This window comes from Phascolarctos cinereus, unplaced genomic scaffold, assembly GCF_003287225.1.
Source record: "Phascolarctos cinereus isolate Bilbo 61053 unplaced genomic scaffold, phaCin_HiC Scaffold_5;HRSCAF=322, whole genome shotgun sequence".
NCBI classification, from domain to species: Eukaryota; Metazoa; Chordata; class Mammalia; order Diprotodontia; family Phascolarctidae; genus Phascolarctos; species Phascolarctos cinereus.
In genome coordinates, this window is record NW_027555958.1 from 221,681,842 (window position 1) to 221,709,377 (window position 27,536).

At 38.2% G+C, this 27,536-nt stretch overlaps 1 protein-coding gene across 1 annotated transcript; it reads left to right on the plus strand.

Moving 5' to 3' along the window:
• Window positions 1–1,288: 1,288 nt before the first annotated feature.
• On the plus strand, window positions 1,289–26,988 carry RHAG (Rh associated glycoprotein). The gene is made up of 10 exons (XM_020993894.2): window positions 1,289–1,543; window positions 12,301–12,481; window positions 14,093–14,243; window positions 14,795–14,945; window positions 16,916–17,082; window positions 18,144–18,281; window positions 19,093–19,214; window positions 21,971–22,044; window positions 23,092–23,165; window positions 25,373–26,988. Exons 1-10 carry the CDS (start codon window positions 1,369–1,371, stop codon window positions 25,445–25,447), a joined length of 1,308 nt encoding a protein of 435 aa, XP_020849553.1. The 5' UTR covers window positions 1,289–1,368; the 3' UTR covers window positions 25,448–26,988.
• The last annotated feature ends 548 nt before the right edge of the window (window positions 26,989–27,536 follow it).

The following is a 27,536-nucleotide window of genomic DNA, read 5'->3' on the forward strand; positions in this document are numbered from 1 at the left end:
TATCTGTCTGATTCTGTCATAGTAGTCACTAAATATATATTTATTTCATTTAATTGAGGTTTTCTAGTAATATTAAGACTTATATAGTGCTTAGCATATGCCAGACACTGTACTCAGCACTTTACAAATATATTTTATTTGAACTTTACAACAACTCTGGGAAAGAGGTGATATTATTATCATCCCCATTTTATACATGAGGAAACTGAGGCAAATAAAGGTTGTGACTTGCCCAGGATTACACAGATAGTAAGTGTCTAAGACTAGATTTGGACTCAGATCTTCCTCACTCCAAACCCAAAGCTCTATCCACTGAGCAACCTAACTGCCTTTGTTTTTTTGTCATAAATAGAAATTGCCAGTCCTATAAGAAAACTCATTACTATCTATTATAAGTTGTTATGCATGGATGCCTACTCAACATTCATTTGACAAACATTTCTTAAACTCTTATTGCATTCTTGGACTATAGCTATTCTTTTTTTTTTCTTTTGCCTTTCTAGTGAGGCAATTAGGGTTAAGTGACTTGTCCAGGATTACAAAGCTAGTAAGTATCATGTGTTTGTGGCCAGATTTGAGCTCAAGTCCTCCTGACTCCAAGGCTGGGGCTCTACCCACTGTGCCACCTAGTTCCCCCCAACTATAGTAATTCTTAACGGTCCCTCATTTCCTTCCTTAATGGAATCCTTGGAAAACAGGGCTATCTCATTTAGAAGGATTGCTTCATGCCAGAACTTGTTTTGAAGTGCCAGTGTTGACTTTCTCACAAGATTCAGGCCTCCTCCACACCATGAGAACAATTCCAGGTTAGATCCAGGAATTGTAATGGTGATGTTGAATGATTTGGCACTTTGTCCCATGTTCTTTATACTACCCGTTAGTCTAGACATTGCTTAGCTCTATAACTCCCCCCTCTAAGCTGACGCTATAATTTCCAGATCATGAATAATGGCTTGTGTAATCAAGGTCATTTTCTTTTTTATAAATCATAAAAATGATTAAGAAAAATCATTAGCATTTTATTTACAAATGAAATTAGTACATTGCATGACAGAACAGTTTTTCCCCTTATAACCCAGTCTGTCAACATCTGCTAGCGTCTTTAATATACCTGTGAAAAAGAACATTTTTATCATCGTGTGTCTTCTTTCAGTTCATATTGCATAGACTGAACATCAGTGTTTGGAACAAGAATCAGATTACAGAAATGGGCTCCTCCTTAGTGGGTGGGACACCTAAACTGGTCTTACTTATTCTATTTTTTTTCTTGCCATGTCATTGGGATGTCCTGAACATGCAGACTAGCTCAACCCAAAGAGCAGCCCTCTTTTTCTTTATCAAGCTCCTGCAGTCCTTGAGGCTCTTAGTATGCCACTGTCCTTTGATACCAACATGAGGTTCAAATTCCCAATTGTGGCCATATGCTTGCAGCTTTCCATGATCATTTTATTTGGATTTTTTGTTGGCTATGAAAATAAGTGGCAATATGTCCAGAAGAATAACAGCTCCAGGCAGCCTGACGGATTCCTTGAGCTATACGCTTGTGAGTATGCCATTCATTGTGAGTCATGGGTATTCTTCATTTCTCTGTTATGGGACATTGGTGTTCTCCAATTCTCTCCCCTTGGCTTCCTTCAGACTCTTAAAATTCTCTTTTGGGCTCTTTCCAGAATTTAGAAAAAGTACTGGTTTTCCACATTTTTGCTGTTGCATATAATCTCATCTATATGAGCATAACACAGATAGATAGAGCTGTCTACAAGCAAAGGACATGGTTTCAAATCTCACTTTTGTTACTTTCCACCTGTGTGACTTTGAGCAAGTGCCTTAGCCTCTCTAGTCCTCAATTTCTTCATCTATAGAATAAGGAGATTGAAGTGGATGAACATAAGGTCTCTCCCACTTCTATGATGCTATGACTGCCACCATAATATACTATGCCAATCATTATAAGATGACAGATTTAACACAAGAAGGCATCTGAGAGGCTGTCTAGCCCTATTCGCCCATTTTACAGATGAGAAAACTGAGGTGTAGAGAGATCAGATGACTTGTCCAAAGTCCCACAGGTAAAAAGTGGCAATAATGGTATTCTAAATCAGGTCCTCTGATTTCCAAGTAGGTACTCTTTCCAATGTACTATATCTCCTCAATGATGCAAAACAATCTCTTTGATTGCTTAGTTTTGTTTTGCTTTGTTAAGATGAATTAGCTGAATTGACTAGAGAGTTCAGAATTGTATAGCTAGATACAAAAAACTTAGGGTCAGTCAGTCATTAAGCATTGGTTAAGTACCTACAATGTGCCAAGCATTGTACTAAGTGCTAATGAAAAAAAATTTAAAAAGACGCAGAAGACAGACTCTGCCCTTAAGGAGCTCACAATCTAATCGGGGTGGTTAGGAAAAACAAGAAGCAAACAAATATACAAATATACTTTAAAATAATGGGAGAGGGAGACTATAAGCCATAATCCCCGGGACGGGGGAGGGGAGGGGAAGTGGTCCTAAAAGCTAGGAAGTAAAGGTTACTATGAATTTCATGGGGCAGCTCAGAGAGTAAGAGGTATAAAAATGTTCTATTGCCTTAGTTAGAAAACAATACTCACTCTCTTATCATTTTCCCACACTTTTCCTATGGTTCACTTATTAAAAGAGTGAGGGCAAACTCATTATATATTACAGAAACTCTGAAAAGGGCTTTCAAGGATACTGTCTTGAACATCATTGTGTCCTCCACATAATCTAACATAATACCTTGAGCACAATGAGTATGAGCTGAATGAATGAATGAATGAATGAATGAATGAATGAATGAATGTAAGTAATGTCAGAGCTAGAATCCAAACTTAAGTGTGAATAAATGCAGAAGAAATTTAAGAGAGGGCAAAAATGAAAAGATATTGTGAAAGTAAACTTCCTGTAATTCATAATGGAAATGTATTTTTTATATTTAAAGTAAGTCAGTGAGGTAGGAGTACACTGCACTGCTCAGTAATAACTGAAGCTCTTGAATATTAATCAGATCTTAATTTCTCTGGCCAGAAGCTTTCCTGGAATGTTTTTAATGAAGCATCTTGCATTACTCCATAGTAAACCATCATGTTGATTAAAGAATGATGTTGATAGGCTTAAAAAAAGACTTAGATACTCAAGTAGATGAGCAATAGCTGTAATTCTGGGACTTAAGAGTAAAGTTTAGACTCCTCATGGATACCCAAGAAGCTTCAGTTTCAAATCTGATAAGCCGGTCTGTAAAATGAATGTAATCGCCTTACACTTGTTTAGTATCGACCCTTGACCTTCATCAAAGTACTTTCATGTATGTTATCTCAGTTTTCACGACAATTCCATGAGGTGGGAAGGACAGGTATAATTATTCCCACTTTATAATTGAGAAAACTGACCCGATAAAGTGAAGTGACTTGCTAAAAGTTACATATATCAAGTGAATGGTAGATCCAGGACCAGAACCTATTCTCCTAATTCCTTCCCAGTGCAAGCTCTTTCTGTTATATCATGTGAAATACCAAACAAGATTGAGAAGCACCAGGCCAGAGAGATCACTGTGTTATCTCAATCTATTATCTAGTACATCCTCCATCTGCTTAGATGTGGGAAGGAAATGATGTGCATGGAATCCAAAACCTGTCTGTATGGTCAGTGTTGAAGTATCCAAGCTCCGTGGCCAAATCACTTTGGTGTTGCACAGCTGAGCATACCTCACGTCCGGAGAATAACACAAAAACAGAAGAGTGGTAGAGAGGAGGAATACCGAATATGAACATTTATTTAAGAGCATAACTACTTCATCCTCAGATTCCCAATTCCAAGAGATTCAAATCATGGCATTTTTTAAATGCTTTCTTAAGGGACTTTCATGACAGCTACAGAGGGCAGCTAGGTGACAGCGTGAAGAGTGCCAGGCCTAGGGTCAGGAAGATCTGAGTTCAAATCTAGCCTCAGACACATTAACTGTGACCCTGAACAAGACATTTAACTGTTTGCCTCAGTTTCCTTATCTGAAAATGAGAAGGAAATGGCAGACCACTCCAGTATCTTTGCCAAGAAAACCCGAAATGGGGTCAAGAAGAGTCAGATATGACTGAAACAACTGAATAACAATATGACAACTACTAAATATACTTCAGCAAATTAATGGTGAGGCAAATACTGAGCATGAATCAACATAAAACTATAGGCAAAGTCCATTTTACTATCAATTCATATAGATAAACAGCTGACACTACCACTATCCTCCACAAAGGCAGTGCAGAACTGAGTGGAATATCACAGTGACTGAGGGGTTGGAGGTGAGCGGGTTAAGAGGAAGAGAGACCAGACAACATGAGAAAACCAGAACAAGTCATCAAAACAGGAAGAGGTGGAAAGATTCCCCCAATGAAATCCACCTTTTTCAGACATTTTCCTTAGGTTATCCCAGTGCCAAGAAAAGGGAAAGTAAACTTTTTTCCTCCTCTTTACTCCTCCCTCCTTTGCATGACCCCCTGCTCCAGGTCCCAAAACTCAGACTAGTAAAGTTAGATGTTATTTTATGAGCTAAATGGGGTTTGTTGTTATAGTCTAGGAACTTAAACACCATTTATCACATTTTTCCTATCAGAGAATGTCTTTCAAGGTCCAAATGACTGATTTACAAATGTGTTTTCTGCAATATACCACATTCTGAATGACTGCATGAACGAATGAGTTAATGAACAAAATGCGTAGATAAATTGATCAACAAAGCATTATTAATAGCCTACTATGTGCAAAACACAAGTACTAGGGACACAACTGAAAAGCAAGGTAATTCCTGCTCTCAAAGAAGTCCCATTTTAATGGGGGAGACAACACATATGACTGGTTTCCACTGCATGTTAGACTGAAAAGTCTCATGGTCCTTAAGGTGCAGAGGCAAAGAAGATTCTGCTGTGTCTTGTTTAACATCATTTCCACTGATCATGGCATTCTCTGACATTGAACTATTTAACAGCACCAAGGACTTTTGGTGGCAAGAACTTTGCTGTCTGGTTCTTCAGTAGCTGTAGCTGCAGCACCTATGGGAGCAGTTGCCTGGCTGCATCTGCACACTGGTTCTTTCTCAGGATGATGTCTGAGGGCACTGGAATGGATGCAATGCTATTCCCAAGGCTCTTGCATTCAGTGTCCTGGACTGTCTCCATTAGGGTCTAAGGAGAGATGGTGGTCAAAGCGTTGTTAGCGGTATGACTTGCCTGGCACATGCTGCCTACTGTCTCTGTCCCTCAGGATGCCTTGCTACTTCAGCTAGCCTGGCCTGCCTACCCTGTGTGTGGCAGGTGGTTGATAATTGGTAGGGATAGCTGGCTTCCTCTCCATCATTACTGTGAGGATTGGGAGGGAAGTGGGATCAGTGGTCTGGAGGACACTACCACTCCCAGGACTCTCATGCCACTCTGCCTGCTTGTGATGATGAGGAAAGTGGGCCACTTCCCCACAATGATTTCTCCCCTAATTAATAGCTATGGGGGCAATGATGAAAGTAGGTTTGGTGTTTTGGAGCCTACTAGAATTCACTTTACAGAGACAATTTTCTTGTATCCTCCATAGCACAGGGTTAGACACAAATCAGGTGATTAAACATTTAATAAATGATTGTTCAATTATAGATAGACAATTAGAGATTGGCAAGCCTAGGTTCTGGTAATTCATCGAGATTCAGCTTCCTCATCTTAAGGTCGGTACTTTTATATGTGTGTATGTGTGTGTGTGTGTGTGTGTGTGTGTGTGTGTGTGTATAACCATGCATGTTTTATACATGCATGTATTCTAAACATAGACACATTCTGTGTGTATATGTATGTGCACATATAAACATACATGTTTTATACATGTATATATAAACATATATACATACTCTGTGTGTGTGTGAGTGTACTTCTACTAAAATCCTAGGCATACAGGTGAACTGATATTCTCAAAAACTGAGCCAGTTGTAGGTCCTACCAATCTAGAAAGCTTTCAGATATAAGCTAAAGAACATAGTGTGTCTGTAGTTTAAGGTTAGGTTAGGTTAGATAGGTCCTACCAAGCTAGAAAGCTTTCAAATATAAGCTAAAGAACATAGTGTGTCTGTAGTTTAAGGGCAAGCCAACCAAATTATGAGAGTCTCCAGACCAAAGGGTTGACCACAAGCTCATGATTATTTTCAGGCAAAGCAATTCATGAAGAATCACCCATTAAGGCATAGAGGGGTCATGATCTGTGACATAAAGTGCTGCAGTGAAAGGGGAGTTGGGGGAACAGTTATAAAATCAGGAATCTTTGAGTACAAAACTGAGAGAGGAATGCGTATACATAAATGTCTACCTATTGAAAACTTTTACCTCTCTGAGAAAAGTTCATGAAATATACATAGAGAAGGACTACGTGTCAAGGACTGTACTAATTAAGTTGTACAAATATTATCTCATTTGGGGCAGAACGCTAGATAAAGTACCAGACCTGGAGTCAGAAAGACCTGAATTCAAATCCAGCCTCAGACACTTACCAATTATATGACCCTGGACAAGTCACTTAGCTTCTGTTTGCCTCAGTTTGCTCATCTGTAAAATGGAGATAAAAATGGTACCTACCTCCTAGGGTTGTTATGAAGATCAAATAAGATAAGCTCAGTGCCTGGTAAGAGCTATATATGTGATTGCTATTATTAGATCCTCTTAGAAAGAAATTACTATCTTCCTTAACAGAAGCTAAGGTTCAAACATAGGATCATTGGGACATAGATTTAGATCTGGAAGGAATCCTAAAGGTCATCTGGTCCAGAGACATCAAACACAAAGCTCGAAACAATCTTGAGTGTGACTCTGTTGCTGTTCATTAGTTTCAGCTGTGTCTGACTCTTCTTGACCCCATTTGGGGTTTTCTTGTCAGAGACGCTAGAGTGGTTTGCCATTTCTTTCTCCCTGGTAACCCTAACTAGATTACAATGAAATTGGGAAACATTTTAAAAAATAAATAAAAATACAATGTAACAGGTAATATTTTAATATATGGTTTTCTAAGTCAATATGCAGCCCACAGGTCCTTATGTATATCTTAATGCAGGGGTTCCCAAACTCATTTGGCCTACTGCTCCCTTTAAAAAGAAATTACTCAACACCCCCTGGAAATCTACGTTAACCCTTTAATGATTTTTTTTTTGAAACTTGGGTCACAGGGGCAGCTAGGTGGTGCAGTGGATAGAGCACTGGCCCTGAAGTCAGGAGGACCTGAGTTCAAATCCGATCTCAGACCAGACACTTGATACTTACTAGCTGTGTGACCCTGTGCAACTCACTTAACCCCAATTGCCTAAAAAAAGAAAAGAAGACAATTGCATCATTATAAAATATAGAATTTTTTTAAATGATTATCTTAAATTTAATAATTTATTGTAAATTTGTGAGGAGTTTTGTGGAAGCCACAGACAACATACGGAGGCCCGTAGACAACACAGGAAAAGTCTAGAAACTCAGAAATGGGTAAAATATATGTATAGTATCACATAATACCAACATAATTTATATTTTAATACCATAGTAATTAAGACTTCTTCTCTGATAGAAAGGGAAGGCCAAAAAATTTTAGGCGGACTTTCCAGAAGGGGTATCTCACCTCTAATCCCCACCCCCATGTGTAAGGGATAACTGTAATAGAACCTAAATCAAAGGGTAGTTGTGAGGCTCAAATGAAAAAGCATATGTAAAGCACTTTGACAGCCTTGAAGTGCTATATAAATGCTAACTCTCATTATGCTTATGCAACTAATAGTGCTTACTGTTTATCCAACCTGAGCAAAATAGGTTAAGTTTATCTTTGACTTATCTGACTCCCCAAGTACACTCATTCCCTCTTCTGTCCCCTCATTTTCATTCTTCCCAAGCCAATTGTATCCTTTGTTCCTTACCAAAGAGCAATACCTATCCACTGGTGGTCAATAAGAGATTAGACTACATGATCTCCAAGGTCTTTTCAAGTCCTAACTCAACAAGTTAACCATATATTAAGCTCCTACTATGCATAGGATCCTCAAACTCTCTATGCTTTTAATACTTTCCAAATTGTTAGGTTATTTAAAAGAAAAAACAAAAGGAATGAGAGCCCACTAAAAGTGAGATCCCACCTAGTGTTATTTGCTTTTTCAATGAACAGCTACTAAAAGCAGCAAGTCAGTGGCACAGTGGAGACAGCATGTGCCTTGAAGTCAGGAGGACCTGAGTTCAAATCCAGCATCAGACCAAACACTTGACACTTAGCAGCTGTGTGACTGTTGCAAGTCACTTAAACCCAGTTGCCTAAAAATAAATAAATAAACAACTACTAAAGACAAAGTAATTTTTAAAGCATTTAAGACCCAAAAAAAGAAAGAGACAGAGAGAGAAAAAAAAAGAAAGAGAGAAAGAGAGAAAGAGAGAAAGAGAGAAAGAAAGAAAGAAAGAAAGAAAGAAAGAAAGAAAGAAAGAAAGAAAGAAAGAAAGAAAGAAAGAAAGAAAGAAAGAAAGAAAGAAAGAAAGAAAGAAAGAAAGAAAGAAAGAAAGAAAGAAAGAAAGAAAATGAAGTTACAGTGGTGGAATGGCAGGCAACGAGACTGATATTTGAGGAGATGTAGGGACATGTTTGGTAGGCCTGTTTGATAGGAAACTACCTATTGTTGCTATTTATAAGGCCATGATTGCTCCTCTAGGTGATAGTACTCACACAGTTTTTCAATCTGCCCTCAGTGTTCTAAGTATGTACCCTTCTGGGTCAATGATTTAAGTCTTTCAATTTTAAGTCTTGCCTTCCTAAATGAGGCAAGATAAGATTTTTGAGCTTATGCTTTTAAATGCTCAAGTGAGGTTAGTGTCCTGGGTTACTCAGAATAACTTGTTTAATTCACACAGTGCCCATGGACCCTTGGGCTGTTCAGAAAAGGGGCACAACTCCAAATACCTAAAGAGTAGATAACAACTGTGTCAGCTTGATGGATTTTGGAGCTCTGTCCGAAGTGCAGATTTTAATGAACTGAGTCTTTACTCTTGCCTAGGAGCAACCTGCTGCCAACCACCCCTTGGGAAGCTACTAGGGAAGTCAAGAAGTGTTCAGCTCCCAGGGAAAGGAAGCGTTCTTTAAGTGATCAATGAAAAATGCTCTGGTCTTTAGAAATAGGAGTCATTAGTTAGTACTATTTTTGCTGGATACATTACCAAACTGCCCTGGGGGTAAGGATTATGGACACACTTATATTGATATGAATGGCTCCTTGGTGGTAAAACTGTTAACTTGAGTGGTGGCTCTGCCCTAGGCCTTAGAGGCATATTTATTTATTGGGTTTTAAAAATTGTGCCCACTGCAAAAATGGCCTCAAGGCATAAGGTCAGTAAAAATAGAACTAACCAAAATGAGAAAAATACATTAATAAATGTTCAATTATTATGTATTTGAATCACAAAGGTGAAAGGAACTTTAGAGATATGACATCCTAACATTATGGATGAAGAAATTAAGGCACAGAGAGGTTAATCAACATTTTCAGGGTCATAGAATTACTAGTGACAGAATAAGGACTTGAACCCAGGTTTCCTGGCTCAGTTGGGTGTTTTATTTTGTTTTCTATCATACTGCACAATCAATCTTGCATCTCCAACCACCTACTAAATGTCTCAAAAGGGATGTACAGTAGATATATTAAATTCAACATATTGAAAACTGAACTCATTATCTTTCCTTAAACCCTTCCTTAAATCTACCTTACCTATTACTGTAGAGCTCAACACCATCTTCCCATTTTCTCAAGCTCAAAACCTAGATGCCATCCTCAACTCCTCACTGTCTTTTACTCCCCATATTCAATCCATTGCCAAGGATTATAGATTTCACCTGTACATCTCTCAAAAATACCCCCTTCTCTTCTCTCACACTGCCACTGCTCTGGTGCAGGCCTCTGACCTGGACTACCATAACAGCCTTCCGGTGGGTCTGTTTCAGGTCTCTACCTGTTTTAATCCATCCTCTGGCCCTGAAAGTGATTTTCCTCAACTGCAATTCCAACCAAGTCATACCCCACTATTCAATAAATTCCAGTGACTCCCTATAGCTTCGAGGATCAAATATAATATATGTGTGTGTGTATATGTACATATGTGTATGTATATACACACATATATACATATGTGTGTGCCTATGTGTGTATATATAGACACATAGATACATATATAAACACACATATACGTGTGTGTGTGAAATAACCTAGACCCCCTCTAACCTCTACAATCTTCTTATACTTTACCTCCCAACACATAGTCTTTAATCCAGCGATAATGGCCTCCTGGCTGTTCCACAAACAAGACACTTCATCTCCTGACTCTGGCCATTTTCTCTGAGTATATCCCACATCTGGCATACTCTCTCTACTCATCTCTGCCTCTTGGCTTCCTTTAGGCCCCAATTAAAATTCTGTCTTCTATAAGAAGCTTTTACCAACCCCCTCTTAATTCTAGTACCTTTCCTCTTTTAAATATTTCCTTTTCATCCTCTATGTAGCTTGTTTGTACATACTTGTTTTCTTGTCTCCCTATTTAGATTGTGAGCTCCTTGAGGGTAGGAATTGTCTCTTACTTCTTTTTGTATCCCCAGTGGTTAGTACAGTACCTGGCACATAGTAGGTGTTTAATAAAGTTTTATTGACTTACTGACTGACTGCACCAAGCAAAGAGAGGCACCAGAATATGTTTTAATTGAACTCCTCCCTGAAAGCAGAAATATGAATGAATTCACCTCACAGTGCTCCTTCCAACTTCAGAATCCTGTCTTCAAACAGGATTTTAAAGCAAAAGGCATGATGTTCCTTTGGTATTGTTTGGATTAGTCTACCCTTAAGGTTCCTTCCAATTCTAAGTTTCAGTAACTCTGTGATCTCCACTAACCATAAAATAAGAGAAATGGAAAAAAATGGTTTTAAGAATTTCTTCACAATGAAATTGAATATTTTAACCACTCACAAAAAGAGTTTTAGAATCTCGTAGAGGTAATTTAAGTGAAGTCCTGCTCGAAAGTTGGGGAGCAGCCTAACTAATCTCCCAGCAAAACTATAACTGGAGTGGTACAATTGGAGTATTGTCCTAGGACACTGAAATTTAATACATACTGATAAATCACACTTACACACCTTCTGCAATACTGACACAGCGCATGAATTTAACTTCTACTTCACAAGAAAAATCAATTAAGGGGCAGCTAGGTGGTGCAGTGGATAGAGTATTGGCCCTGGAGTCAAGAGGACCTGAGTTCAAATCTAGCCTTAGACACATAACACTCACTAGCTGTGTGACTCTGGACAAGTCACTTAACCCCAACTGCCTCCCCAAAAAAATCAATTAAATAGGAAACTTTATGCTGCAGGTGAGCTTTCCCTTGACCTTTTATTTAGTGCCCTTCCTTAATGTATTCTTGGGTCTTCACCCATAGGACCAATGTCCTAGGTCTTTATGCTCCCACAGGGAAACATTATAGGAGTGCCCTTCCCCATACCTTCTAAATTGAATTTCACTGTGTGCCAAAAGTGCTAATTATGACTCTCCCTCTAGATGCCCCATTAAGACTTAATTTTTCAGTATGCGCAGTGAATAATTTGTCATTAGAGCACAGAAGAGGAGATATTTAGTGGCAGGAGGAAGGAAGGAATGAAACAAGAATTTATTGTGCCTATTATATGCCAGGTGCTTCACAAATATTATCTCGTTTAATCCTCACAAGATCCTGGGAAGTAGGTACTATTATGTCGATTTTGCAGTCAAGAAAAAGACAGACAAAAATGAAGTGACTTGACCAAGACCACATAGCTGTTGTCTGAAGTTTTACCTGAACTCACATATTTCTGATTCCAGGCCCAACTTTCTATCTGCTGTGCCACCTAGCTGCCTCTGACAATCTGTTCTAACTACATCTGCAAAGACACACACACACACACACACACACACACACACACAAGTGTGTGTGTATAAATATATGTATATGTATATTCTATACATATATACATGTTTTAATTGGGGTATACACACACACACACACACACACACACACACACATATATATATATATTTACTGTGTACATATAGAGAGTATACAGTACACAGAGGGCAAAGTAACAAAGGGTAGTCTCAAGACCACCACAAAAAGGATTTCCCTTCCCCCCACCTGTCCCTGAAACTGCAACCAAGCCCTGGGACACTTGCCACAGTTGTGACTGGAATCTGAGGGATGCTTCCCTAACAGACAGGTTTCTCTGTGCTCTTCCCCAGTGTTCCAGGACATCCACGTGATGATCTTCACGGGGTTTGGCTTCCTCATGACCTTCCTGAAGAAGTATGGCTTCAGCAGTGTGGGCATCAACATGCTGATCGCTGCCCTGGGTCTGCAGTGGGGCACCCTCATGCAGGGGATATTACATCACCACAAGAAATTTTACATTGGCATCAAAAGGTAAACATAACTCTCATCTTATGGTGTTAGATGATAGTGTGTTTTGCATGAGACGCTGGAAAGAATACTGGGATAGGAAAAAATCAACTTGGGTTCTGACATTATGGTTTGTTAAGAAAGACATTTCTCCTCTCTGGGCCTCAGATTATGCACTAGTAAAATGTGAGGAGGTATTGAGATTTCCCCAATTATTAGTGCTTCCCTTACAAATTATTTTCTCTTCCTTTTGTAACTATCTTATATACTTCTCTGTCTGCTTGTTGTATCACCTCAGTAAATTGTAAGCTACGTGAGGACAGGGACCTCCTTGGTTTTTGCCTTTGTTGCTCCAGAGCCTACCTAGCACAACGACTAGAACAAAGTAAAAGTGCTTAATGGATGTCTGATGAATTGCATTGAATTGTTTCTAAGGTCTTTCCCAGCTGGAATTCTATAAGTCTGTGATTCTAGATTCTGATTGATTTAAATATTGTTTAGTCTCTGAACTGGTTATCTTATGTTCTTCACCAATCTGGAAGGGTCATTAGAAATCTTTTCATCCAACCCCTATATTTTACAGAGAAGTGAATTTAAGGAGGTGATGGGACCTGTCTGGGCACACAACAAAGCCAAGGCTGTAATCTCTTAGTCCAACATTCTTTATATTGAAGGTCAATGCTTTCTGACAATACAGGACATTGTTTTATTCTGATGGGCAGATGCAGTCTTACATGTTGTAAACAAATCTTCTTTCAGGAATGTAATTTGAGGGGTAACAAAATGTATCACTGCCCAAAAAATATGCCATAAACTCTACCACAGCATATGAAATTCTTATATTAGATACACCTTTGGGTTTAAGCACTGAAGTCTCCAGTTAAATACAAATATGTTATCTTACTGGGTTTCTATTCTACATCTTTATATACCATTAACATATCAGTGGAGAATTCATTTATCAGATTAGTAGTGACTAGATGTAGACTCTGTGGGAGGGGAACACAGAACAGAGAGACAGTGGAAGGTAGCAAAGTACACTAGATTGGGAAAAACTTGGGTTCCAGTTCGACTTACTGTTGTTTTTTCTACCACTAATATAACTGTGTGACTTTGGAAAAATAATGATTTCTCTGAGCTTCATAGGACCATAGGTTTAGAGCTGGAAGTGACCTTAGAGATCATCTAATCACTCTCATTTTGTAGATAAGGAAACTGAGGTCCAGAAACATGAAGTGATCTGTCTAGGGTCAAACAGGTAGTCAATGGCAGACTCAGGATTCCTCTCCCTGCAAACCTGGTATTCTTTCTACTATACATATTGCAGCTTCCTCAGTTGTAAGATGAGATATTAGATTAGATATTCTCTTAGGTACCTTTCAATTCAAATATTTTATGAAATTAGACAACATTTGTTTGTTTTATTGGGGTATCAGGAAATCCAAAGCATGGGGAGTTTTGGGGAAGGGCTTCTCTGAGTGAGTTCTAGCTGAGAAGGAGGAGGATTCCATTATGTCCCTTCCCTGCTTTAACTTTATTTTCCTTTCTTTTTTCTTCCTTTTCTCTTTCTTTCCTTTCTTTGTCTATTTGTCTGTTTATTTGCTTCTTTATTCATTATTTGTTTGTTCTCTCTAGCATGATAAATGCAGACTTCAGTACAGCCACAGTTTTGATTTCCTTTGGAGCTGTTCTAGGGAAAACAAGCCCAGTCCAGATGCTAATCATGGTGATCTTAGAAATTGCTGTCTTTGCAGCCAATGAACATCTTGTTGGTAAGATACTGAAGGTGAGTCTTGAGAGGTCTCATATATAGAGGAAGTTCATATAATCTCAACTAGAAGATCATCTAAGTCCAGGGGTAAGGAACCTTCGGCCTCAAGGCCACATGTGACCCTCCAGGTCCTCAAGTGCAGTCCTTTAACTGAATCCAAACCTCACAGAAATATCCTTAATAAAAGAATTTGTTCTATAAAACTTGGACTCAGTCAAAAGGCATCATCCAAGGACCTAGAGGGTCACATTTGGCCTCGAGGCCACAGGTTCTCCACCCCAGATCATAAGTCATCTAGTCCAACCCATGAATTGAATAGAAATCTCTTCTACAACTTCACTGTCAATGGGTCATCCAGATTCTGTTTAAAGACCTCCAAGTGAGCAAGACCCCATTACTTCCCAAAGCAGTCTATAGCAGTTTTAGATAATTAGATAGTTCCCAGCTCTCACCTTTGGGGCCACATTGAACTAATTTTTCTAGTTAGGGAAGTTTGGCCCTCTCTATCAGTCGATCAATAGTAATTGGATTATTTTTTTATACAAAGATTGCTTTCCTCTTTACAGGCCACTGATATTGGGGCATCAATGATCATTCATGCCTTTGGAGCTTATTTTGGCTTGGCAGTAGCAGGTGTTTTATATCGGCCAGGTCTCAGGAGAAGAAGGCATGACAATGAGGAGTCTGCGTACCACTCGGATTTGTTTGCTATGATTGGTGAGTAGACATCAACTTTCCCCAGTTCTACCTTGCCTCAGGAAGAGAAACCTATGATGTCTAGAGTAATTGTTAATGTGGTAGTACTATTCAGGTAATTCTGATTCATATTGCTGTAGTTCAGTGGCTCTTTACCTGGAGTGTATGAATTTGTTTAAAAATATATGTGCGTATGTTTATTTCAATATGATTGGTTTTCTTTGTAACAGTATGTTTTATTTTATGTATTTAAAAATATAATTCTCAGAAGAGATCCATAGCTTTCTCGAAGACCTGCACTAGGTGAATAAGACTGGCCTTTTCAGTGCAATTATAATTATATAACTCACCAATTATAATCATTATATTTATTCATTCATTCAACAAAAATATATTAAATACCAAAATAGGAGCAGCTAGGTGGCTCAGTGGATAGCGCACCAGTCCTGGAGTCAGGAAGACCTGAGTTCAAATCTGGCCTCAGACACTTGACACTTACTAGCTGCATGACCCTGGGCAAGTCACTTAACCCCAATTGCCTTGTGAAAAGAAAAAGAAATGCCAGAGTAGTGTAGAGAGCACTAGATATTGACCTCAGAGGTCTTAAGTATAAATTCTAGCTCTGTTCCTTACCACCTGAATTTCCTTAAGTCAAGTCACATTGCCTTTTTTTGCCTCAGTTTCCTCAACTGTAAAATTAGAATCAGGTGGCCTCTGAGGTCCCCTCCAGCTTCAGATATATGAACCTATAAGTCTATGAGGGAATTAGAAGAGGCAATGTGGTGTGATGAAAAGCATGCTAACCTTGTATTCTCAAGATCTGGATTCAAATGCTAGCTCTGACACTAAACAGCTAAGTGACCATGAGAAGTCACATTCACTATGACCCTCAGATTCCTCCTTAATAAAATTAGGAGATTCATCTAGATAATCCCTAAATACCTCTTTCAACTCCAGTGTCTGTAATACTAAGATCCAATTTAACTACAATGTGTGGAATTAGGTACCAAAAGAGATACAAAGATAGATTTTTTTAAAAAAAAATCTCAGCTTCCAAAGATCTTACAATAAGGAAGGTATGACTTTACAAATAAACATTACACCACTTGGGACATGAATGTATTAAAAGAGAACAAGTGTACCCCACACACATAGCACTGCCTCAACAACTGCCCTTTCAAAATAGCATCATTAAAATATTAATCAACACAGTGTTATGGATAGAACATGACACCAAGATACTTTACTCTCAGTGCCCTTAAATAGGTAAGTCCCTGAGACTATAAATTTCAAAGAAGTTACTCATCTGCTTTGCTTGAGGAAATTTCCTTACCCAAGTTCCCTACACTAGTGAAATCAAAGGTCCAAGACCTGTGTCCAACACCACCATTCCCTGCCCCCTCCAAAAAAAAAGCCCACAGGAAACTAAAAATGTTAGATAATTGCTTGAGGCCAGAGCAGCCTGCCCAGCTGTTCCACCCCAAAGGTTCAATCCACTCACCAGGAAGAAGTTTCTCCTCTCCACCCAGCAATCATTTTGTCCCAACCCAGCCTGGACCCTGCTTGGTAGGCTGGACTTCCCCTATACCTTGCCCCTTGCTGAGGAATCTCCTGTCTCCTCCTGTCCACATTACCATGGGACCACCTGATGCTTTATGAGGTCCCTCCTAGCTCTAGATCCTATCATCTTTTCCACTGTGGCATGGAATTGACCATGAGTTCTCAATGGTCATACCAATAGACTGTAACCTCTATACAGACTTACAATGTCAGAAACGTTTCAAGTATACTCCTAGCAATGGATTGTCTCTGAGGACCAGTCTAACCAAAGTTGTTGAAGGAGATGAGTTTGGGGCTACAGCTTTTTCAAAAATTATCTACCAAGTTGCAAAGAAATTGAGATCTTCCTTGGTAGAAAGAGCAACCACGGATCACTGAAGTACCAAAATATGTTTAGAACATGATACTTGATTCTCTTGGTTTACAAACAGGCACACTTTTCCTTTGGATGTTCTGGCCCAGTTTTAACTCTGCAATTGCTGATGCCGGAGACCACCAGCACACGGCTATAGTGAACACATATTTCTCGCTAGCTGCCTGTGTACTCACTGCCTTTGCATTCTCCAGCCTTGTGGAGCACCGTGGAAAACTTGATATGGTGAGCATGAGAATGGGCAAACGGACAGCATAGCCTGACACAGAACTGATCCTACTTGCCCTAGTGTTTAAACTCTTTTCTAGGGGATGCTGGGAAACATCTCTCTATGCTTCTTTCTTCTAGTGCTAGCCAGGTTGGATGGAAGCAAGGAGAAGAAAGAGATGCAATGTATCTTGGGCAGTGGGGCAGTATTTGACATTTCAGTGATATAAGATCTTTTCAAAAGCAACTTACAATTTTTCAAGACTTTAATTTCTTTAGAACATTATATTATAATTATCCTAGACTATTATATTATATATTAATATGTTATATTATTATGTAATATATAATAACATTATATTAAATTGTATTATAATATCCTAGACTACCATAGGCTTTTTAGTCAACCAGGATTGAAAAAGCGTTTCCAGAATAAAATAATTGAAAGCACGTCGGTCTTTCAGTGCTTCTCCTCATCCTACCTATTCCCACTGGGCCTTCTCAAGGCTTTCTTAACACTACTCCTGTTCTAAGTCCTAGTGATTGCCTTAAGTCAGACATCAACATGAAAATATTGTGAAAATCAGATGTCAGTATGAATATTGAAGTCTTTGGAGGGAAATCACTTTATAAATACAAAATCATAAAAACATATGAACCAAAGCACCCCCTACTGGACATAAAAACCTATTTGGCAGCTAGGTGGCCTAAAGGATAGAACACTGAACCTGAGTCAGACATTTACTGGCTGTGCAAATGTACATAAGACACTTAACCTCTCTCTGCCTCAGTTTCTTCACCAGTAAAATGAGGCAGTTAGACTCCATGGCCTCTAACGTTCCTTCCAGAGTTAAATCTATAATACTATGACCCTTGAGAACCGATCCTATTTCAATTTTTTTTCTTTGTATCCATAACACTTAGCCTTATGTTTGGGGCATAGTAGGTGCTTGTTAACTTTATCAAGTGTGTCAGAAGAAAAAGTAGTCTATTGCATACCACACACTCCAAAAGGCACTCTCTTGTTTCTTCAGCAGGATATCATCTCACTGCCCTTATACTTTCTGTATTCCACATAGGTTCATATTCAAAATGCAACCCTTGCAGGAGGAGTAGCTGTGGGCACCTGTGCAGACATGGCAATCCAGCCCTATGGTGCTATGCTAATCGGTAGCATCGCCGGGGTTGTCTCTGTCCTTGGGTTCAAATTTCTGACAGTAAGTACGAAATAAAGTGGGACTCGGGCTTTGCTTCTCTCATCAGCATGGTGATCACTGGCAACATTAAAAAGTGGGGGGAAATTTGTTTGATTTTTTTAGTCTCCTCCTCATGGATTTCTTTCCTCCTAGGTTGCCCACCCCTATTTCAGGTGCCTCACGGTTTCTAGTTCTCTCTCATTCTTCTTGATGTCACTAAGGATATTAGACATTAACACCTTAATGTAAATACATTTTACTTAACATATTTCCTACATGGTTAGCATTTTTAAATCTTTAAGGCTTTTTTTCTGAATTAAAAGAATTAAAGCATAAACAATATAGAAGAATAATTGGGGTGGGAAGAATAGATCAGAGGGCCTTTACTGATATCCCTGAAGTTACCCCATCTTTACTTATAACTAGTAATGCTAGATTTATATATCATTATACTCTGGTGCTCTGGATTCACTGGGTTTCAAATACATATGGGAGAACTAAGTTGAAACCAAAGCTTTATAGTACCACACAGGAAGTCACACCAGAGTCATAATTAGTATGGCACTATAGGGCTTTGTCCCAGTGCATCAAAATTTAGAAGACTCAAAGTATTCTAATTCTCCCAACTCAACTAAAACAGTATTAATTATTTCTATCTTTTTCACGTGAATTGTAAGTTGATTTGAGCACAACTTTGTACCGCTTACATAGTGTGTGCTCCTGGCCCTACATATCCAAATTGCTAATTATGGCTCTGTTTTGGAGACTTTCCTTCTATAGAAAGTAATTGTTGAAACTATAAAACTTCTGAGCTACTTTTTTTTTATTTTAGCCAATTTTTGCTACCAAACTGAGGATTCATGATACATGTGGTGTTCATAACTTGCATGGCTTACCTGGAGTGATTGGAGGTATTGCAAGCATTGTGGCAGTAGCCTTGGGAGCCACTGATAAGTGAGTAAAGAAAATGATTGTTCTTTGTTTTCATGAAACCAACTTTTAAGTACCCTCAAGGTAGTGGTTGGGAACTTTTAATTGCCCTCAGGGTAGTGATAGAGAAGCCTTGAAATATCTAGTGATTATAGTGCTTCATTGCTTAGCAATGTTAGTACACATTATATCAAGAGAAGGTTTAAAAATCTACAACACTGTCTGAAGTTGCATTATTTGGACTGTCAATCATGTTACCTCACAGCAGAGCCATAATTAGAAATCTTTGTAGCTGGGACAAGCAGCACAAACTGTATGTGAGACAAAAGTGAACTGCTCTCAAATCAACAATTTAAAACAAATTCAATTGCGTATATGCAGGGGTGGGCAGGGTGGTACTCCAATATAATGAACCCTGGACTCTGGCACCATAACAATGCTGGTTAGTAGGATACCACCAATGAGGAGGGGAGGGGTAGAAAGGGCAGACCAGGGAGGAATTCACCTGGAAAGCAGCCAATGAGAAGAAGAAATGAGTGAACTGATAGCTTCTTAATTTAAATAATTTTCTTGGGGACTAGATGCTAAATTCAGTTTCATTTTTGTTTGTTTTTCTACACAGCTGAAGGAATAGATTGTAAGGCCAGTGACTTCTAAATTTTGCATCTTTGGGATAGAGCCCAATCTTTCCACCCTGGTTATGGCTCTGTCTCTTGAATTTCAGTTTCCTCATTTATAAAACGGGTGGGTTGTCCTTTCTGGTTCTAAATCCTATGATCCAATGATGCTGCACTGTTGCTACCACTTTAACATTTTAATTTTATTCATATTTAACCTAGATAATCACTACCTAATACTATCAAAGATAGGCCTCTTTTTTGGTTGACCATAGCAATCTAGACATCAAAAGGCAATCCAAGGCTGTTAAATTTTTCATATTCCCCATCACCAAAATGGAGGGGTTATGAGATAAATAAACTTGAAAACAATCCCCAAATAACTCTGAATCAAAAGTGGCATGGCATAGAATTTTATAGGAAGAAAATATAGTAGGGAAAGGCTGCTAAAGGCCAATCATTTCTCAAGAGGAATGATTAGTTGACCACTCTAGTTTTCCCTTTTTTAAATTTCTTTTATTTTTAATTTATGGAATAAAACAAGCATTTCCATAACACAGTATAATTTTTTTAAAAAGATGATTGCAAATCATGAAACTGCAAATCTATTATGTACAACTTCCTATTCTTTTTAAATACATAATAGTCATCATGTAACATTTTTTCTTCCTTCCCCCCCCACTCTAGAGATGTCTACCATTTTACACAAATATATATGTATATGTATATATGTACTTACATATATATGTAAAGCATTCTCTACTTATTTCTATTTATTGGTTCTTTCTCTGGATGCAAATTGCTTCTTTCTTCATATGTCCTTTGCAGTTAATCTGGCTGTTTACAATAGTAAAACTGACTTATTCTCTCAAAGTTGTTCTTAAAACAATATTGCTGTTACTGTATACAATGTTCTCTTGGTTCTGCTCATTTCACTCAACTAGTTCTCAAACAGTACTTTCTTTCTACTGTTAAAAAAAAAGCTATAGGGAAATACTTGAATCAATAAACTCTCCCCATCACATGATGAAATACGTTGCTTCCTATAAACAACTCATCTTCAGCATGACATTTTGACACCTGTCAGTAGCAACGACTTGCTGATTTTAAGAGATTAAGACTTTCTAACCTCATCCTTAGGTTTTAAGTTTCATCTTTGTGAAAAGCATAGTTTCTATCTATTGAACACACTGGGCATAACCTTTAACCATTTTTTTTTCAATTCTAAGGGGTCTTCTTTCATCTTCTACCTTCAAAAAAAACAAAAAGACTGGTTCTCCCTGTCTCACCCAGGATGGAAGTGCAACAGCTACTCATGGGCTTGATCCCACTTAGTAAATGTTGGTTGAATTGAATTAAATGAAGAACAGATATCATAACTTGCATAGAGGTTATGGCCTCTGTTTTACTATTTGCTGCTGGCTTAAAGCATTACCCTTTTCTTGATCATCTTGAAGATAAGCCACCAGACATTAATTGTGAGAGTCCACAGGCTTAGTGGAAAAAGAGATGACCCAAGTTCAAGTCCTGCATTTGATACATACTGGTTATGTGCCTCTGAGAGTCCCAGGAAGCAATGTAAAACTGTAAGTTTCATAATAGTTACTAATAAGACCCCTATCCATGAAGTCATCTACAGATTTGGAACTGGAAGAGACCTTAGAGGTCATTGAGTCCCACCCCTACATTTAATAAGGTGACTTGTTCATCTGGGAAGAAGAAGAAGAAGGAAGAGGAGGAAGAGGAGGAGGAAGAAAAGGAGAAGGAGAACAAGGAGGAGGAGGAGGAGGAGAAGGAGAAGAAGAAGAAGAAGAAGAAGAAGAAGAAAGAAGAAGAAGAAGAAGAAGAAGAAGAAGAAGAAGAAGAAGAAGGAGGAGGAGGAGGAAGAGGAGGAGGAGGAGGAGGAGGGTGGTAGTGGTGGTGGTGATAGCAGTCTCTTAATACTTTCAAGTGTGGGATAAGGGTGTTTTCTTCTAACACTGACCATATATTTCTCTGAAAATAGAATATAAAACTAAAGAGAATTGGGCAAAATTTTTCATTGGAATTTTTCCATCAGTATGCAATGTTGCACTCAGGATTGTAGATGGCAACAATTACTATGCTATAGAGAAAAAGGCCTGCTGTTGAACACAAACTCTGCTTTTGTCTTTGGCTTCCTAGGACCACTATGGCCATGCAAGCAGCTGCCCTGGGTACTTCCCTAGGAACGGCAATTGTTGGAGGATTGTTAACTGGTTAGTAATATACAAATAATTTCCTAAATCTAAGTGGCTTTAAGATATGCAATAGTAAGTCCCCTGTTGAGCACTTTTGATTACATACTTAATTTAGAAATAAGTTTTAAACCAACATTACATCAGAGGTGGTAAAAGTTTACTGCTATTGTGATATGACTACTAGTTTAGTCATATGGTTAAGAATAAAAGAGTTGAAGGAGGTCGACTCATTCATGAAATGTGTGACCAGCTTAGAAAACAGACCATTTATTAAGTACTTACTATGTGCCAGAGTCTATGCCAAGTTCTGGAGATGCAAATAAAATAAAACAAGACAGGTCCTGTTTTCAGAGAGTTTATATTCTAATGAGGAAAGACAACACATAAATGAGAGCTGGGACTGGAAAAGGGAAGGGAATGGGACATTAGATGGCATATCTAGAGATGCCCAAGAAGTGCTATGGAAGCCTAGAACAGAGCAAGATAAGGCCAAAGATATCTTCAAAGACCAGGAACATATACTCAATAGAAACAAGATTTTCATTCTCCACCAGGGCCAATTCCAATCAAACTTGTGAAATAGGCAAGGTTTGCCATATAGAAGGAGTCATCGTCTTCATATAAGCTTCCCATATGTCTCTCTGTAGTACTCCAAATGGGACATTGATCCAAGATAGAGGAGAGGGTTCCGTTGGTGATAATAGACAGTCACAAATAGGATCACACAGAAGAAACTGCTGTTAGCAGATGCTTTAACAACTTGTTTGGTGCATATACTGTCTTGAGTTTTGGTGTATAATGTTTTATGTGTCTTATCTCCTGAACTTGACTTTGAACTCTTTGAAGCCTGTGTTTTGGACAAATCACCATGCAAAAATAATAAAACTGATTGATAAATACAATTAACAGTCAGATACTTAGTAAGATTATCAATCAGACTCTGAAAGAGTCTGACCTGGCACTCAGGAATTATGTAAATAGTAGAGATGATTGTTATTGTAGTATCTTAATTACTATATTCAAGTATGCCTTTGTTTTCACCTTTGGTTATCTTCTTTGTGACAGGTTTAATTCTAAAGATACCCATATGGGGAGAGCCACCTGACCAAAATTGCTATGATGACTCTGTTTATTGGGAGGTACAGTATACTATTTTATGATAGCATAAAATGACACAGCTAGAGAGTGTTTTGCTCATCTCAAAGCTAGAATTCTTTCAAGCCACATCATGTCTCCCCATAGCCATAGGGAGATAAGTTGATTCCCGGCCTTACAAGAAGACAAACTAAGACACAGAAGCCAAGATTCAGACAGAATTCTAAATCAAGGAGACAGAATTTTATTTCTTTAAAAAAAATACTGAGATGAAAGAGAAAGTTCTAGGACAGAATGAAGATGGCACTAAAGTTGGGGGGTAAGGGGAGATAGAAATAAAATTAGACAAGAAAGGGCCAGACAGAAAAGTTACATACACAATACCCCCTTTCTTCCCATCAAAGGAAAAAAGAATCTTGTGCTGTGATGTAATCTTAGCACTTGAGATGGGTGCAGCCAAGAGCACCCAGGCAGGTGGGCCAAGCAAGGGAGGGGTACCTCAGTGAGTACTCAGCATGATTCCAGTATTCTATCTGTAAGGCAACATATTTTCTTCTGTAAAGTACCTGTTCTTACACAGGCACTGGAGATGAAAAAACAGGTAAGTAAGCAGTAATATTCACATGCCTCTCTGGGATGTGAACCAGCTACCTAAATTCAGACTTCAATTTCTCATTGCCACCAGGTGGTGCTCTTACTACAAACTTCTCCAGTTCTGGTTTCCTTGTGCAATGTTGCACAAGAATAGCCTAGTTCTTGCAAACACCAGGAGCCAGTCTGGATGCCTCTCAGCAATTACTCTGAGTTCCCAGTTGAACTCCACTGTGGGTAATAAATAGCTCAGCCTGTGTTCCCTGTACTCTCAGTCTCTAATGCCTGCCTGAGGTTTACCTCAGTTTGATCTAGGATTTAAAATGTAAAGATAAGTACCACATAGTATTTGCAAAATTCAACAAAATTGGCTCAATTGTCCCCATTTCCCCTAGAGATTTTTATCTCCTGAGAAACATTGTGTGACCCAAAGGAATAATTTTTTTTTATTATACATTATGAGCACTAGACAAAATCAGAAATAAAGAGATAAAACATTAACACCCACAAAGAGCTCTCAGCTGCCCCGGAAGTTGGTGCTCCTATTAAGATCTTCATTTTAGCCAAGTGAATAGATGCTCCCTGAGGACATTTGCAGAAGTGGGTTATCAGTTAGTCCTCCATACAATCCTATTCTACCCCATCCTCAACATTTCAGAAAGAAAGAGAAGAAACGAAAAGTCTCGGAGGAATTATGTAGAGTTAACCCTACTCCCACTCCTATACAGGCTGGTGCCACTTCTTGGTCACTCAGCAGGAGAACATCATCTACTCTCCAGAGGGTGCCTATAACCTGGGTTGGTTGTTTGTTTTGATTGTTTTTTCTTTATAATTTTATAACTGTATTTCGATATCATTGGTTTCTTTTGCAACCCTATATATTTTGTTCTATACATATTAAAACATTCTTCTGAGAAGGGGTTCTATATGCTTCTCCAGACTGACAACACAGAAAAAGTTAAGGACCCCCTGCTCTATTTCCAATATCACCATCTGGCCTGGAGATCCAGTGCCTCATAAATTCCTGTTATATGTCTTTTTCCTGCCCAAGCTATATCTCAAACCAATTTTCAGTATGACTTCTCCTGAACATCTCCTGTAGAGCTTGTTGTAAAGCAGTTCATTTTGTTTTTAAAATGTGCCACTGCAGGGCTGCAATTAAACCACATTTCTGACAATTCAGTTTACTTTAATCCCTAAGGCTGCACAAGCCACAAATTGTGCCTTCTCCCCACCTTCTTACTGGTGGGAAAATTATATAAGGATGCTAAGAAAGGCAACACCTGGCCAAGCAGGTGTTAATTATTAATGGCAAGCTATCAGCCTCTTTTCCACTTCTTCTCTTCCTTTCCTTTATCCTTCTTTCCTATGTCCCCAGCAGGCCAGAATCACAAGCAGTTCAGTGTCTGTTATCTGGGTTATAGGTCATACTGGGTTTCTGGGTGGTTAAAAAAAAAAAGAAGGTAATGTACTTCACACACACACACACACACACACACACACACACACACACACACGCACCCCTTTCAAGTCCTGCATTTACCCAAATCATTCCATTTATATAACCAGTTTAAAAATTACCTTTTACCTCCAAACTAGACAAAGAGCCCCAGTTTAAAAAAAAATTTAAGATACTTCAATCTGATTATTTTTTTTGCAGGTTCCTGAAGTGGAAGGACCTAACTATTATTTCCATGAAAATGGTGACCACAGCCAGCTGCAGCCAGAGGCCTAAAAACAGTTCCATTTTCTGCCCTCATCTAATTTTCTCCCAGAATACTTTTTTTTAAAGCACTATCCAAATAATATCTCAAATTTTTAATACAGACAATAATGAACAGACTTTACGTCCCAAAAGATCAGCAGAGGAATCTCACTGGTGCTACAGATGTCTGCTGAATTTTGGTTTACTTCTTTGCCTGAGAGGATATCACTCGCAAGTCTCATGGATCCCATGCATGCTCTCCAAGACCACCATTGGGCATAGACAGTCCATACTGGGTCTTCTTATGCATGGTATTGTCAAAATTAAGGATTCCCAAGTTTTTTCATGTATAAAGACAGTGTTTTAACAACATTTTTAAAAAATTTATCCCCAAATGATTTGTAGTTTTATTATTAGTATCTGTTGATTGAGAAAATACATAATGACAAAAGGCTACTATGAGTTCAGTAGGGCTTTTAAATGAATTTGTATTTTATTGATCACAAAAACATTTATATACTTTTAAAAATAGCACTTATAGATGTGGGAAACATATAATGTATTCAATCTCAGAATTTAAATTCTTTTAGATCCTATATCTACAGTGCTCTATGTAGGAATGTTAGTGATTAAACATGCATTGGAATAATAACTCATATAAGTAGAAATACACAGCTGCTTGTATTAATGAATTTTTTTGTCTATAACAGAAATAATGTGGTTGGTTTTTGTCAGATTTATAGTTTCTTGAGGTCAAATTTTCAGGGGAATTATACTTCTTTCCTTTTGCTGGAAAGATGGAAATAGTTATTTTAAAATATGTTTTTGCATGTTCACTATTTGCAATAAGCACTAAAATCCAAACTAATTGAAGCTAATTTTTATGGGTTTTTTAAATAGATTAAATGACGTAACAAAGTACAAAGTTTGTCTCTGATTCTCATTTTGAAACCTAGTAGCTTCTTAGCATGTTTAGAGTCATTTAACAAGCACTTACTAAGTACTTAATATAAGGAAAGACATAGTGTATTTTTTTATTTTATTTTAATCCACTATGAAAAGAATGTAAAGTTAGGCAAGTTCTTCTTATTTTTCAGAATAGAATTACCAGTATGGAAAATAATTTGATATTATGTGAAAATTGTCACAAAACTATGCATTCCCTTTCATTCAGCATTCCATTGCTGGATATTTACCCCCAAGGAGCTCAAGGACAGAAATTTCCTACATATAACAAAATATTCATAGCAGTATTCCTTGTGGTAGGGTAAAAAAAGTAGAAACAAAGTCAATGTCCATTGATTTTTGGAGAATGGCTGTTGTTGCCTGTCCTCTGTTTTCAAAGACCGATGACATTACATGCAAATGATGGTGTATAAAATGGTAATAGAATCATTACTGTGGTGTAAGAAAGTACAAGTGTAAATAATTCAGAGAAACTTAGAAAGGCTGCTGCTGATTGATTGAAAGAATTGCATTTTCCCCCTATTACTAGCATGTATAGTCAAGAAAAACAAATTCCCACATTACCCATGTTAAAAAAAAAATAAAGCCTCAATCTGTACGCTTCATCCATCCATTTCCTCTCTCTCTGAAGGTGAGCAGCACATAGCCTCATGAGTACTCTGAATTGTGGTCGGTCATCGTGTTATGTAAAGTTTCCTAAGTCTTTCAGTTGTTTATCTTTATACTATTGTTGTTATTATATAAATTGTTCTTATTCTGTTCACTTCACTTTGTATAACTTCATATGTCTTCCTATGTTCCTCTAAAACCATTCCCTTCATCATTTCTCATAGGACAATAAACATTCATCACATTAATATACCCTAACTTGGTCAGCCATTCCCCATTATTGGGCATCCCTTCAGTTTCCACTTCTTCGCCACCATGAGAAGAGATGCTACAAATACTTTTGTACAAATAGGTCCTTTAAGGACTGCATTTGTAATCCTAACATTAAGATCATTCAAAGAATGAAATTTTGATGCAAACATGACAGTTTTGACATGACCCTACAAGAAAAAGTCTAGCAGAAATAGAATAGGCAATAGAGGTAGGTAAGCAAGAGGGTATCTTCTACTGATCCACAAGTCTGGAAAGATGTCAGCCAAAATTG